The sequence below is a fragment of the Lepisosteus oculatus genome, chromosome 2, assembly GCF_040954835.1.
Source record: "Lepisosteus oculatus isolate fLepOcu1 chromosome 2, fLepOcu1.hap2, whole genome shotgun sequence".
Lineage (NCBI taxonomy): Eukaryota > Metazoa > Chordata > Actinopteri > Semionotiformes > Lepisosteidae > Lepisosteus > Lepisosteus oculatus.
Genome location: NC_090697.1, coordinates 46409400 through 46423617, shown reverse-complemented (window position 1 = coordinate 46423617; position 14218 = coordinate 46409400). Strand labels below are relative to the sequence as shown.

The window sequence follows — 14218 nt, the reverse complement described above, 5'->3', positions numbered from 1 at the left end:
ATTATATAATGTCAAGATTCTAGTTTAACAGCTCTTTCGCTCATCTCTCCTCAAAATGCAGGGGTTTCCAACAGCGTCAGCTGTACAATCAGGATATTGTTCTCATCAACTTAATTCAAACTACATCTCTACTCCTTTAATTAGGGTTGAACTGGACCTGAAAGAACAAAAGTTGTGTTTTGTCTATATATATATATTTTATGTACGGTACCTTATACTGTACATTAACAGTATTAACAAAAGGTAAGTGGACAGAATGGATGATAGAATTGGTAGAGAGTAAATAGCAATGACTTTCATAGTAATCAGTCTTTGTTCTTTTGAGAGTGTGGAATAAAAATAAAAATTATTGACAAACTATTAATCTGAGCAAGGCTGATAGTAAAATAGAATTTACAATGTATTGCTTTTGTATGAGGTCTGATCTGTTTGAAGTTTCTCAAACGTACAGTATGGGGGGGGGGGTATTTCATTGAGAGTACTCTGTTATAGCATCAATGTGGAGTAGTTGTTAGACTTCATATTCTTTTTGAGTGAAATGTTGTATTTGATCCCTTTATTCTGCAGTGTCCATTATAATGGTGTAAAGAGATACAATACTGTACATAATAATCTTGTGTACAGATGAAAAACATTTTTTAATTACTGTTCATGTTTTTCTTTTCTCTCTCCCTCTGCTTATCTCTACATTGGAATCAAAGTCACGTAAGTTCCTAGTATTCTTTGAAAAGTAATTCCCCCGTAAATTAATATAATTTGATCATTTTATCTGCCCAAAACAAACAAGAACTGTATTGTTTTTACAGAAATTTCAACGAGCAATGGAATAGTTCAGCAAGAGATTGTTAAAAAGCACAATGACCCGAGGAGAAATGTGTCTCCAACTGCTAGCAACATGCTGAAGATGGTACAGTGTTTTTTAACCTTTGGTTTATCAATCAAAAGTCTTCTTTTTATAAAAATGTTCATCGTGTACAAGGATTTTTTAAACATCTTTATATTTTAACTGTCTTTTTCTAATTGTAATCAGTGTGCTACAGTATGTTCTGTATTCTTACAGTATATTGCTTGGTAATTTAGAAAGAAACTTTCTGTTTATCTAAGTATTGACCTTTTGAATGAATGTGAGTAATTACTGTAAGTAAAACTGCTAATTTGGACCACAGGATTATTATATGGTTTTTAGGTTATAGCAATTACATACACTGTTTGGGAGTGGGCTGGCCAAGGTTACTGCACAACAGCATTCCCTGTAGCTGGGCAAGTTTCTTGTGATTTTGACATTGTCCACAGAAGCTGTTAACAAACGTTGTCCAGGCAATGTTAACCATGCTGAACATACTATAGGCCTCACAGCATGAATAGAGAAGTTCCAATGGCCAGCAGTTGGGAAAGTCAGAATGATCCTCATCCGGCCGTGAGGCCTGTAAACATAAAGCTGAGATTATTAAGAAATGGCACCTCTGTATGATATTCTAAAGTATATTTCCTATGTATTATATTCTATGCTGAGCATGCACCAAATCTTGAAGAGCAAAGACATCAGCCTCACAACCAAATGCAAAACGGTCCTTGCTATTGTGTTCCCCATATCAATGTCTGAGTGTGAAAGCTGGACCCTGAAAAAAGCTGACCGAAAGAGGATGGATGCTTTCGAGCTATGGTGCTATGGTATCCGTAACAGAAGACTGTTACGGATACCATGGACAGCAAGGGTCACCAATAAAGAGGTTCTGGAGCGCATCAAGCCAGAAATTTCGCTTGAGGGAAAGATCACCACACTCTGGCTCACTTATTTTGGTCACGTGATGCGATCGGATTCATTGGAGAAAGCAATGATGCTTGGAATGGTCAGTGGAACAAGAAGACAAGGCCGCCCAAGAACACGGTGGCTCGACGCCATCAAAACGGACACTGGCTTAGGCATAGAACAGCTGAAAGAGAAAGTCCAAGACAGGAAAGCGTGGTGAGAGATGGCCTATAGAATCGCTGAGAGTCGGATCGGACTGACCGGATAACATCATCATCATTATATTCTATATTTAAAATATTTATCAGGTTATTCAAGTGGTTACACTTGTGGAATCGTGGAGGGCTCTGCTGTGTTTTGAAAGAAACATGGAAAAAAGGTAGAGTGTTTCAAGAAAATAAAAACAAGTGCTGTGGGTCCTTTTGAAGCCTTGGATATATTGGGCAATACTGCCCTAAATAGAAAATGTACAGACATTTCCTATCTCTATGTTCAGGTGTTCTTTTGAACATTTTCCTTTGCATTCAGGGAATTTCATAGAAGCAGCCTCTTACTTCTTAGATAGCAACACTGTTGTATTTTCTAGTTTATTTGGGTGAATGCTAGAAGAACAACGCATCGAAATATTTCCTGAAGGCGTGGCATGGCTTGCCACTTTACCGGGTCCTGAATGCCAAAAGGAATGAACTTTTCCAAGAGGTGGAAAACATGCTGGAGCTTGATGTCACTGAAGAAAGTAACAGAACCTGGTTGAACTCTTTTGTCCTTAATCCAGAGCTCTGTAGATCAGTTCAGTAATGACTTCAATGTCAATGAAACTTCAGCACAGTGAAGTTTCCAGTTTTCACACCTGGGCACAAGGTGTTGTGCCCAGGACAGTCAACCTCCTCAAAAGATTTGACTTTTCAGGTTATTTAGGATTGGCCATCCTGAAAACTAGGACCAAGGTATATGCACCCCTGGAACTCATTGGCTGTTACTGTCCCTTTTATCCCCATTTCTCAGAGAGAGACAGATCCCTGTGAAGCATCTACAGATATAGTGATACTGTACATCTATAGCTTTTGTAGAATTCAAACAAGCCCTGTATAAAGACTGGTCTTTCCCAAAATCCACTTTAAGGACTGGTTCCTTCTCAGACGGATGCTTCCGGATAGGACTGTGGACACTGACATTCCTGACCTCAGCCCCCCAAAGACCTCCTTCTTTTCTACAGTCTAGGCTCAGCCATGACTGGTACTTCTTTCCCTGGCTTTTAGAATACTAGAACCAAAATAATGCGTGGAAATTGTTAAGCAGAATTGAAAGGAAGATGGATTTTTTAAACATTGTTTGTAAAGGTGAATGAGAAATAACCCACAGAGGATAATAGGGAGAGAGTATTATAATCTTTAAGAAACTCAATGAACTCAGGTAATAACTTCATTTCTTACTTGAAGGGATGGAACACAGAGGCTGCTGCAAATGCCCAGAGATGGGCCCAGACTTGCTCCATGAACCACAGTCCTGACAGCAGCAGACAGATTAAAAGTAAGATCAGTACTTTCCTGATTTTAGAGTTGGTTTTCAGTTTCTTCAGGGAACTTTTTATTATTCTCTCGTGTCCTTTGCCTCACACTCAGTTACTTTTTTTAAAAAGCTGTCCTTCTTAAAGTTCAGTAGTATGGTCAAATTCTAATAACAGCAGAACTAACAAATATAAAGAGGTGTTGTACCTAATGCTTTGGTGTTAACTGGCCTGGCTGAGGAAATGTTTGATGGCACTGGTCAAATTTCACACATTCCCCTCATTTACTGTATGAGGAATGAGCTTGTGAGCTGCTGCAAGGGTGAGGCTGAGGAGGAGGGAGGTGTTAAGTGTGCTCGAAATGAGGCTCACAGTTTCGGGCAGCTAGTTTGATTGGAAATTGATTTCCTCCCAGATTCCAGTTAAATAACACCATGTGGCACACTGAAAAAAATAAAGTAATGGGTAGAAAAGGCAGGTGCTGCATTATACAGTATTTTAGATGCTGACTGAAAATTTCAATAGAAATCAACAATAATCCCTGGCTCACAAACATTATTCCTCAAATAGCATTTAGTAGTAATTAGAACAGAATTTCTTAAAAAAACAGTAAACATTGATCTTATTTCAAATTACATTATTTGAAATAACAGTTACAGTATATTAATTCATATACAAATTACCACACTGTACGGAAAATGTTGAGGAATTCCAATGGAGGAATTCCAGTAAGTAAGTGTGTATTTATGCTCTGTGTCCCTGATATTTACTGCTAGTCCTGGTGTAGCTATGTTTATAGCTATGTTTTTCATTTCACCCTGGATTGAATTGGTTTTGTTAATTGCTTTATATAATTGCTTACACTTATATAGCGCTAATATATTGTATATATAGGTAATGGTGACTTTAGATAGGGATTATTAGGAGGCCATGATTGGTCAGGGCCAATGGGAAGTTTGGCCAGGACACCAGGGATTTTGGGATTTTTGATGACCACAGAGAGTCAGGACCTTGGTTTTATGTCTCATCCAAAGGAGGGCACCTTTTTTCTTTAAATTATAGTGTCCCCGTCACTATATCAGGACATTAGGACCCACATAGACTGCAGATTGAGTGCCCCCTGCTGGCCCCACTAACACTTATTCCAGCAGCAACCTTAGTTTTTTCCTAGGAGGTCTCCCATCCAAGTACTGGCTAGGCTCACACCTGCTTAGCTTCAGTGGGTTACCAGTTGGGAGTTGCAGGGTGATACTGTATGGCTGCTGGCTCTAATATACAGTATATACTGTATATGTTCAGGTGGGTAGCTGCGTCAGCATGCGTAGGCTGCAAAGGAACAAGTATTAGGTTTATTCCATGCTGAAAAAAAGAAGAAAGAGAACACAACGGTTTCGACCGTGGAGCCTTCTTCAGGTGTCGAGCCTTCTGACACCTGACACCTGAAGAAGGCTCCACGGCCGAAACGTTGTGTTCTCTTTCTTCTTTTTTTCAGCATGTAATAAACCTATTATTTGTTCCTTTGCATATACTGTATATATTATATATTGACTGTTTCAAGGTGTCTACTCATAAATGATTATTATGAATGTCGATATGAAATGCAGCTCTGCAGGATCAGGTGTGGATGTCACAGATCTGTGTATCTAGAATTTAAAAACAACTTTATGAACATGTTATGTTACATGTGAACAGCTAGTGAATGTGGGGAGAATCTGTACATGTCTACCGACCCCAGTACCTGGAACGAAGTAATTCAGTCGTGGTACAATGAAGTCAGCAACTATAAATATGGAGTGGGATCAGTGAACGGTGGTGTTATTGACCATTATACTCAGGTGAGTTCAACAACCACATTTTAAAAATGAGCAGAATATCACTGTATAGTATATCACGGATCAAATGCTTCATATATAGCGTAGAAACTCTACAGCATATGCATATACTGTATGCAAGGAGAATAAAAACATCAGAACACAGAAATCTTGTTTGCTTTTCAAATAATGTTTTTTTTAAAACATAATCAACCAATATATACTGTAACTCTAAATGAGATTTATCATAAAAGGTAAATTGGTATGAAAATAATAAATACTATGCTTTATTTAGATACAATCTGTGTTTTGGGAGAAAATACTGGTATAATTTTACGAATTATAATAATTATGCTAATATGCATGGAAACTAATATTTTTATACTGAATTTCAATTTCAAAATAAATATTCCTATATATTCTGTGGTATCTTTCCATGTGATGATTTTGCTTTATTCAATGTTTTAATAACTTTAATATCTCTTCTGTAATTGAGGTTAATGCCTAGCTGGTTGGCACTGAATCCTAATAAATGTTTTAATACATTTTATTTTATTTTTTTCCCAGATACAGAATTTAGGCATTAAAATAACTGATCAAAATTGACTGATGCTAAAATACTGTACTATCAATAGCATCTCACGCACACTGTAGTTCAGACATTGGTTTGAACTTTCTAACCTGCTGCGTAAACACTGTGGTTCAATACACATTATGGAAGCTGAGAAACATTTGTTCCTGTAATTGGGACTGACTACAAAAATGTCACTTTAATTGAGCATTGAGTGCCGAGGTCCCTCAATACCAGTTGCAAAAACCTGTGAGAGTATAAATTGTAACTTTTTTCTTGTTTTACTTTTGTTTCAGGTTGTGTGGTACAGGTCAAATAACATTGGCTGTGCAGTTGCCTTCTGTCCCAATTCCTCCTACAAATATTTCTACGTCTGTCACTACTGTCCTCTGTAAGTCACTTCTTGTTCAGTTTCCACTGTTTTTTATTTTAAGGAGGTTACTACTTTTTGTTTGGTGGCATGGTGGTGCAGCTGTGCCTTGGGGCCCTGGGTCTAAATCTTGATACAGATGAGATTTTCATGACTTTTGGATGTTTTCCCATGTTCGTGGGAAGAACATACTGTACAACCTCCCATGCACCAGTTTCCTTGCACAATTAACATGCTGCTAGTTTAATTGGTTTCTGGTAAAATAAGCCCTAAGTGTGAGTGTATGCATGTCTATGTTTGTTTCTGTGTGTCTGCCTTGTGATGGACTGGCGGCCTGTTCAATGTGTTCCCTTGCTTGCTGTAATAGGCTCCGGCTTGCCCTGCAACTGCAAATTGGAAGCAAGTTAGAATTCTTTCAATAAGAAAATGGGTGGATAGCTGTTACAGTTTGTTCGTCTCCAGAAACAAATGGACTCATGATGTCAAATATGTTTAGCTGAACTTTTGATTTCATTACATTTTTTTGCAATTCTTTTTTTCCCCTCTTTTTTATTTGAACTCTGAACTCACTTTTAAACTACTTTGTGACTAGCAGCTAGTTCAATCTTTGGTTACTTTGCTTACCCGTGATGTAAGAGCTATACATATACAGATAAATATGAAAATAAAATATTTTTAGAACCACAGCCCCATCTTGGCCCCAGTGATTGTTCAAGTGTTTGTAAGAATCTTTGTGTTTGGAGTAGCGTTTCATTTTTTTATGTCAATATATTATTACAGGTACCTTTTAATTAAACATGCTGTCTGCCTCACTCACTAACAGTATTGTCCCTGCCAATCAACAGACAGAACACAATGCTTATGAGAAACAGAACAAAAGACATTTTGCATGTAGTAAACCTAATGCACAAAGGAGATGAGAATTAAAATGGATTTAGTCCTCTCAGCATGTTCCTTTAAGAATACTGAATTGTAGATCTCAAATATATATTGTTGTAATGTACCTGATATGGAAAGTGTAAAAAGTTATGGATGAATGATATTTAGACATTGGTCCATATCAAATTTGTGTCATATCACTGCTGTCATTAAAAAGTATGGCTATAAATGACACAATAATGCTTAATTGACAAAAAAGATGTAATATAGTCACACAATTTTTAAGTAATTCACCACAGATATAAGAGACAACACTGTTTCAAAATACCCAAAATATAATGGCTCATAATGAATTCTGACTGTCACAGGAATAATGCTTGAATATCTCAGAAACTTCCTCTGAATAGCGTTCATTTAAGAGACAGTGTTGTTCAGAGGATGATCAGTCCCAAATTTTAGTTTGAACATATTTTGTGTTATTCAGAAAGCTTTTTTTTTTCAAATAAAATGCTATTGTATATACACCGTTTGTTTTCTGTTGTGATGTGTATTGCAGTGGAAACTATCAGTATGAGTACCCTTACAAGGCTGGGCCTTCCTGTGGTGACTGCCCGAACGCATGTGATGACAGACTGTGCAGTAAGTGTCTAGTGTTCAATTAGAACTATCTCTCATTGCAATTCCTGTCTGCACTCCAAAAATCTAAAGGTTGAGCATATGATTTTACTCTTGAGTTTACAGAGATGGAAATCAGGTTTTTCAACATCACATAATTATTCAAATACTTTTAATCAGACACACACAGTAGATTGCATTCTCAATGTATGGATCGGATGAGCATGGAAAATATGTGATGGTCATTTTGTATGTATTGTGTTATAGTTTGCAAAACTGAGAAGAAGCAGGTAACAGAAAAACACAATGAGATGACAAAGCCCTTCCTGCTCAATATAAATTAAAAACATGGGCTTAAGAAAAGAAAAAAAAAGGCTTGAAATACTGGATATATGGATGAATAAATTGAGATAACAAAGATAGGACATTTAGAGTAAAACAAATGATGTTTCTGTTCATTAGCTCTCTAAAATCAGTGCTGGGGTCTGTTACTTTTACCTGACTCTCGCCTCTTGACTTCACCAACGTGTTTTCTCACCGGTTTTCTGTCTAGCTAACCCCTGCCCATACATCAACCAGTACACCAACTGCCCTTCACTGAGACAGGAGTATGGATGCAGCAATGCCCAGGTTCAGTCCTGGTGCCTTGCCTCTTGCAACTGCACAAACAAAATAATCTGATCTCCGTCCCGGAATGTTAACGCCAAGCTGCTTTTTTGAGCCATGCTAATTCGTCAAAAGCAGTACAATCGAGTACACTTGTCATTAAAATTAAAATAATAATAAAACATTGTCTTGTCTTATTTAATGCAATGTACAGTACAATCACTTCTTGTCAACAATTTCACATACGGGGGGGGGAGTACATGACTTGTTCTTGTGAAAATGAACTTCATCGTTCATCCATCCATCCATTTTCTAACTATTTCTCCAAATTCCAAAGGGAGCCAGGGCCCAATCCATCAAACAACAGGTACAAGGTAGAATTCACCCTGGATGGGACGCCACTCCATCTCATTGGCACACACAGACAGAAACATGCACATACAGTACTCACTCATATCAAGACCAGTTTTCCCAGAAGCCAATTAACCTACAGTATCAATATGTCTTTGAGTTGTTGGAAGAAACCAGAGCACCGAGAGGAAACCCACACAAACTCCACAAAGATAGCACCCCGGCGTTGTGTAATTTAACCCAGGGCCCCACTACTGCAAGGCAGTGATGGTGACCACTGTGCCACTGTGTCACCATGCCACCCCTCATAAATTCCCTTGAAAGAAATTTGTGAAATACAGAGCAGCCATCTGTTGCTAACTGCAGTGCCATACAGTATATACAGTACCTGTACAATATTTTTTTAATAAACTTCCACAGTGGCCAGGACATTTCTCACATTTTTTTACACTAAGACTTTCCTGTTTAATGTAGAATATCTTAAATGTCATGGTTAGAATGCAGTACAGTTCCTTTGCAGTAATGAAATTACACATTGAAAAGCTTTTTTCTATTACTGCCACATCCCTTAGCAACCTATTCTATATTTTATAACAAATAAAAAGGATAAAAAGATTTCTTATTTACAGTATTTTCTGGATCTTTACCCCCCTTTTTTGGCTGAACACATTTGTGGGTCTCCAAAAACAACCCCATTTCTCTTTTAAGATGTACTGTATTTCACAAAACCAATGAGAACTGACTGTTACATTTTTAGTATATTGGTCTCACATTGTTGTATTTTGTCTAATCCAGTTATCCATTTTCTGCGCTAGACATGAATGATGCCTATTGGAAGGAGCTGGTCAGAGTTACCTAAATTACCTTAGGCGGTGAATCTTCTTTGAAAACTGACCTGATCTCAGAGTGTTAATCCCCACTGAAAAGCTGAAGTCTTATGGGAGTTGCCTGCAATGGTGGGTCTTAGAAAGGATGCACTATGTTACTGTATCTTCCGTAAGCCACACAATGAGATCAACCCTCAAAAAACTATACAGCTGCATTAAATGCAGTTTGTACTATGTTGCAAAGAAAATGAATTGCAGGTAATGGTGAAGTAAATTACTAAAACTTTCAGTCAAACCCTTTGATGCTAAAATTGTGGTTTTGCTTAAATACATCAAAGAAAGAATGAATCAGCAAGAGCATATTTTAAAGTTTTACAACCTCTACAACAGGAAATATAAAACGTCTTACTGTATGTTTGAAGAATTTAACAACAACAACAACAACATCATCTCATATCCTCCCCAGGCAGCAACCAAAAGTACACCGACTGTACTCTCCACATTTTGTCAGAATGTTTCAGGGTGAACACAGTGAGAAATTGTAATAGTTCTGGTTTCTTCCTTCTCAGGTTAATTAGATTTAGTCAGTCTTTGATGTTCAAGGCTCATGGAATATCCTCTATATTGTGTATTACCTACTTGTGTCGGCTGTATGAAACTGTTAGCTGTCTTTGATAAGATATGTAAAAAACACAAGCCTTTTTTCTTCTAAAACCTGGTTAGCCTTCATGTACTGTACGTTGTCTTACTGTGAATGTTGCCTGATATAATGAATCTTTTTATATCTTGTACAAATATGCCTTGAAGTTACACCTTCACAGTGCATCATTCTGACAGCTATAGTTTCTTGTTGGCAATGAACAGTTCAAACACTACCTGAAATAAAGACACATTAAACCAGAATTTGTTTTACCTTTATTTGTATGTTGTAACGCACAACCCCCAAGTGAAAAACAAATTCTCAAACATTCTGGAAAGTCATTACAAATGAAAAAGAAAAAATGAAAAAGGGTAAAAAAATGGCTTGGATAAGGGTAAGTCTCTTTCACATCTGTGCCTTTATTTTCCATTGACTTGTCTGTGTTGTATTGAACGTTTATCAACCGTTATTAATCACAGAAATTGGGTATTCCTTCATGTGAATTTGTTTCCCAAAATATTAAACATACCAGTGCATACAGTACCTCTATGGTTCTCTTTCCTGGTCCTGAATGTCCTCGATCTTTTTAGAGATACATTAATTCATTAGTTTCAATTTTCTATTTTAATAATTTGCTTTCATAAAAAGCTGTGTAATAAAAGAAACTGACTAAAAATCTTTGCTAATTAGTGGGTTTCAGCACTGCCCTCATTCAGGTGTTTTAGATGAAATATACCTAATTGGACTTAAGACCAGAAGGAAAAACTGATTCACTCTGGAGTGTTTGACAAAATATCATTCTCACTTCTGTCTGTCCCTCATATTAGGTTGTGTTTGGTCAGATATAAAAGAACAAATTCTTAATCAGAGAGTTAAAGCAAGAGAGACTACATAAAGTTTTATTAAGGTTGCTGGAAGTAATTGACTTTTTTAAACAAAAATCTAAACCATCAAGCAGATCAGTTACTGGCCCCGATTAACACTGGTGAGAACAGCAGATACAGGGCTACTCCAATACAAGGACTGAGAACCATAAAAATATTGGGGCGTTTTGAGTATGTAACAATGTGATGAACTAAAATGTCATGACAGGAATCCAATGAATAAAAGCAATAAGCATTTCATATACAAACATCTGCTGCAAAATTAATACAGGCTAAGTTATTGCGTTTCACTTCTTAACATGCACTTTCTGCGTAATGTTTATCACAAGTGTTTTATTCCTTATTTATTTGGTTCTTTTAAACTCACTTTAGGCCTAGTCAGCCTTTGTTGAACACATAGTTATCACAGAGTTACAGGATACTGTAAATCATTTTACATGGAACTAAAATGTTATAGTTCATCTAGAGTAGTACTATTTATTCTCCATTCTCTATGTATTTGTAGTATGACGGTTATTCAGAACTGCTGTCATGAATAAATAGGGAAATACAAGTGAAAAGGGGAATTTAGAAGACTGTAAAGTTCAAAATGATTTGTCAATTCTTGTCTAGTCAACTGTAATTTTCCAAGCTGCGCAGGTGTCCTGGGGGTTGAATCCAAGGCAAACTGTCAGACCAGACGCTACAGGTCCCGGACTCGCCTGGTACAGCAACTAATGCAGAGCCCGGAACAGAATGCGAGTCTGGCTTAAGTAGGGAGGCAGGAACAGGGAGCAGGTCCACAAAATCAACATGGAAGTGAAAGAGCCGGAGCGCCCTTAAGGGGGAGGGACTACAATCGTGACAGCTTTGTCTTATTTAAGTCTAAATGGTTTCAATTGTATGACTACAGAATGCATTAGTGTAAAGGCCAGTACACCCCTAAATGCATTACATTTGCTGGATTTACATAGGTCACAATAGTTGACTATTATACCTAAAGTAGCCACAAAGTGGTAAATTTGAAGTATTAAAGCCATTAACTGCCACTCCTATACAAGTTGTGGCCACTGAAGAGGGGAAGACACCCACATGTATTGACTGAAAACAGCTTAGGTATCTATTGTCTCATGAAATTTAATGGGAGTTTTATATTTTGTGGTTTTAGAAAACTACAATAAATACTAGTTCTCTGTGTGACATTCAGCAATCCAGTTGCTGTCTCTTCCTTATTGATTTCAGGTAAGTGGGATCCTTGGCTCTCACAAAGAAATTATTTTGTGATTTTGAATCTGCATATAATTTGAAAACAAAAAGGAAAATTGACACAGATTAAGCTGGCTATATGATAGTGTAGCTTTTGTGGAAGAATGACCTGATTTACAAGAGATCGAATTGAATTACATTAACATTTTATCTTCTTTTTTGTTGCTTAAAGAAGGATCTAGACACCAACATAATTAAGAATCTTTATTTTTATAGTACTTTAAGATTGTGGATACAAATCTGTTCCAATGAATGCTGTGTGATTTAAAAAGCAAATACTCCTTACTGTACCAAAGTTAGTTTGTAAAAACAATGACCTACGGTATATCTTAAAAAAGACAATTAAATCCCCACAGGTAGCAAAAAGAGATTTAAGTCTCTGAGCATTTTTAACATACTGTACAATGGAGATCTCAATATATATCATTCAAGGTAAAATGGGTTGTTCTGCTTTACCAGCGTTTCTTAGTGTATAAGATGTTTTCTGATGTATCAAACTTTCTTTTCTTTTCAACATAAATGTCACATTTTATTACAGCCAATTAATACATTTTGTTCCACCTCTTTGATTACCTGGCTTGGGGCCTTCAAAACAGTAAACTGAATTATGATGTCTATGTTACTTTACGATTCAGGATCACACTGAATGTATACAGTATATGTGTGTTTCTTTCAGTGTCTTCGCAGTGATGTCTGCCCTTAGGCTGATTTTGTGTGTTAGTGCAGTTTTACATCTGTGCACTGCTATGGTAAGTAAAAATCGCAATCAATAAGCCAAATAACTACTGTATACTGGCACTTACTGTACTGTATGTACTCAGTATAATTTTTTTCCTGTGATTAGATAATATGTTGTGAAAAAAGTGTGAAAACCTAAAAAAGTATATTTAAAGCTTTAGCATTACCATTGTATGACACTATTTTTTAAGAATAATAATATTGTATCACAAATTCTTTATTAAGAAAAAATATTGAATGTAATTTATTTCTGTTTTCTCCTTATAACAAAGAAACTATCAGGTAAGCCTTTTCACTTACTTCTTCAATGTCTAACGCAATGTGTATTATTCATTGGATCTAAGCCCTGCCTATTTAAGTCATATTTTCATTATTTCCAGTTTAAAAAAAAATAATTAGAATAATACAATCTGTATCGGAAACTGTATCTGTCATTTATGTATATGTGACACATATGTATAATGGTCTTCTATAATTTCTGGTATTTTTTCCTGTTGAGACATGATATAAATCAACCAAATCTACAGTACTATGAAATCCTGCAGTTAATGTGGCATAGTTACTTTAAGACTCCTTTAATCTTTTATTTCAATATTTCTTTCTTAAACATTAAATACTAAAAATGTGAGGACAAAGATTTCATCATTGATTATATTATTATCTTGCATATTTATACTTTGATATTACTTCATCAATAAAATTAATAAACAACATTTCTTCAGTGCATTGACACTGCAAAATGTGTACCTTTCCATTAACGTTATGCATATAATTTTCCTAATTAATTGGTTGTTATTGAAAGAATCCAAGGCATCAGAGTCTAATAATAATCAATTAAGTCAAATACTTGCATGGTTCTTGAATTCCCACCACCTGGAATTTAAGAATGAATCTTTTATCAAAACATCATGGCTGACATGGTGGTACAGTGGTTAGCATTGCAGCCTCACATTCGTGGGGCCCTGGGTTCAATTCCTGGGGTACCATCTATGTTGAACTTGTACAGTATGTTCTCCCTTGTGCTCACATGGGCTTTCTCCAGGTTAATTAGCTTTCAGGAAAACTGCCCCTGGTGTGAGTGTGTATTGTCTGGATGAAGAACATCATCCAGGAGGCTTTCTGAGCATCTTAACATACAATATTATATAGAACATAGTAAGGTGGTAGTGGGTTCAGGTGGGTCACAGCTGTCATACCCTAGAGCACGTTCATTCACTCAGACAGCTCCAATGAAATGCTGAGCTGTACTGTATAAATATGTACCGATGTAAGTTGCTTTGGCCCAATGAACTAATAATATGCTGTGTTTCTGTCCATTACAACTGTGTTTATACTTCTTCATAAAACTCGTAACACCCATAGTTAATCAAGACCTACCTTTCTTAAGCTACAGTATGCTTATTATCCTCTAGGGACATATTCGT

The 14218-nt window shown here is 36.5% G+C and overlaps 1 protein-coding gene and 1 long non-coding RNA gene across 2 annotated transcripts; both read left to right on the top strand.

Annotated features, from left to right (window-relative positions):
• Positions 1-256: 256 nt before the first annotated feature.
• On the top strand, positions 257-8291 carry LOC102694724 (cysteine-rich venom protein ophanin-like). Its single transcript, XM_069185945.1, has 7 exons — positions 257-272; positions 807-907; positions 3190-3280; positions 4950-5092; positions 5936-6030; positions 7445-7527; positions 8057-8291. Exons 1-7 carry the CDS (start codon positions 257-259, stop codon positions 8182-8184), a joined length of 657 nt encoding a protein of 218 aa, XP_069042046.1. The 3' UTR covers positions 8185-8291.
• A 2840-nt stretch (positions 8292-11131) lies between these two features.
• Positions 11132-13136, top strand: LOC138221101 (uncharacterized). Its single transcript, XR_011181609.1, has 3 exons — positions 11132-12032; positions 12733-12805; positions 13067-13136. It is a non-coding gene; the product is annotated as an uncharacterized lncRNA (long non-coding RNA).
• The last annotated feature ends 1082 nt before the right edge of the window (positions 13137-14218 follow it).

Bases quoted from the DNA above. Each gene is read 5' to 3' on its own strand.
- LOC102694724 (XM_069185945.1), top strand. The intron at 908-3,189 runs GTACAGTGTTTT...TCTTACTTGAAG, and splicing joins CTAGCAACATGCTGAAGATG to GGATGGAACACAGAGGCTGC. The intron at 5,093-5,935 runs GTGAGTTCAACA...CTTTTGTTTCAG, and splicing joins TTATTGACCATTATACTCAG to GTTGTGTGGTACAGGTCAAA.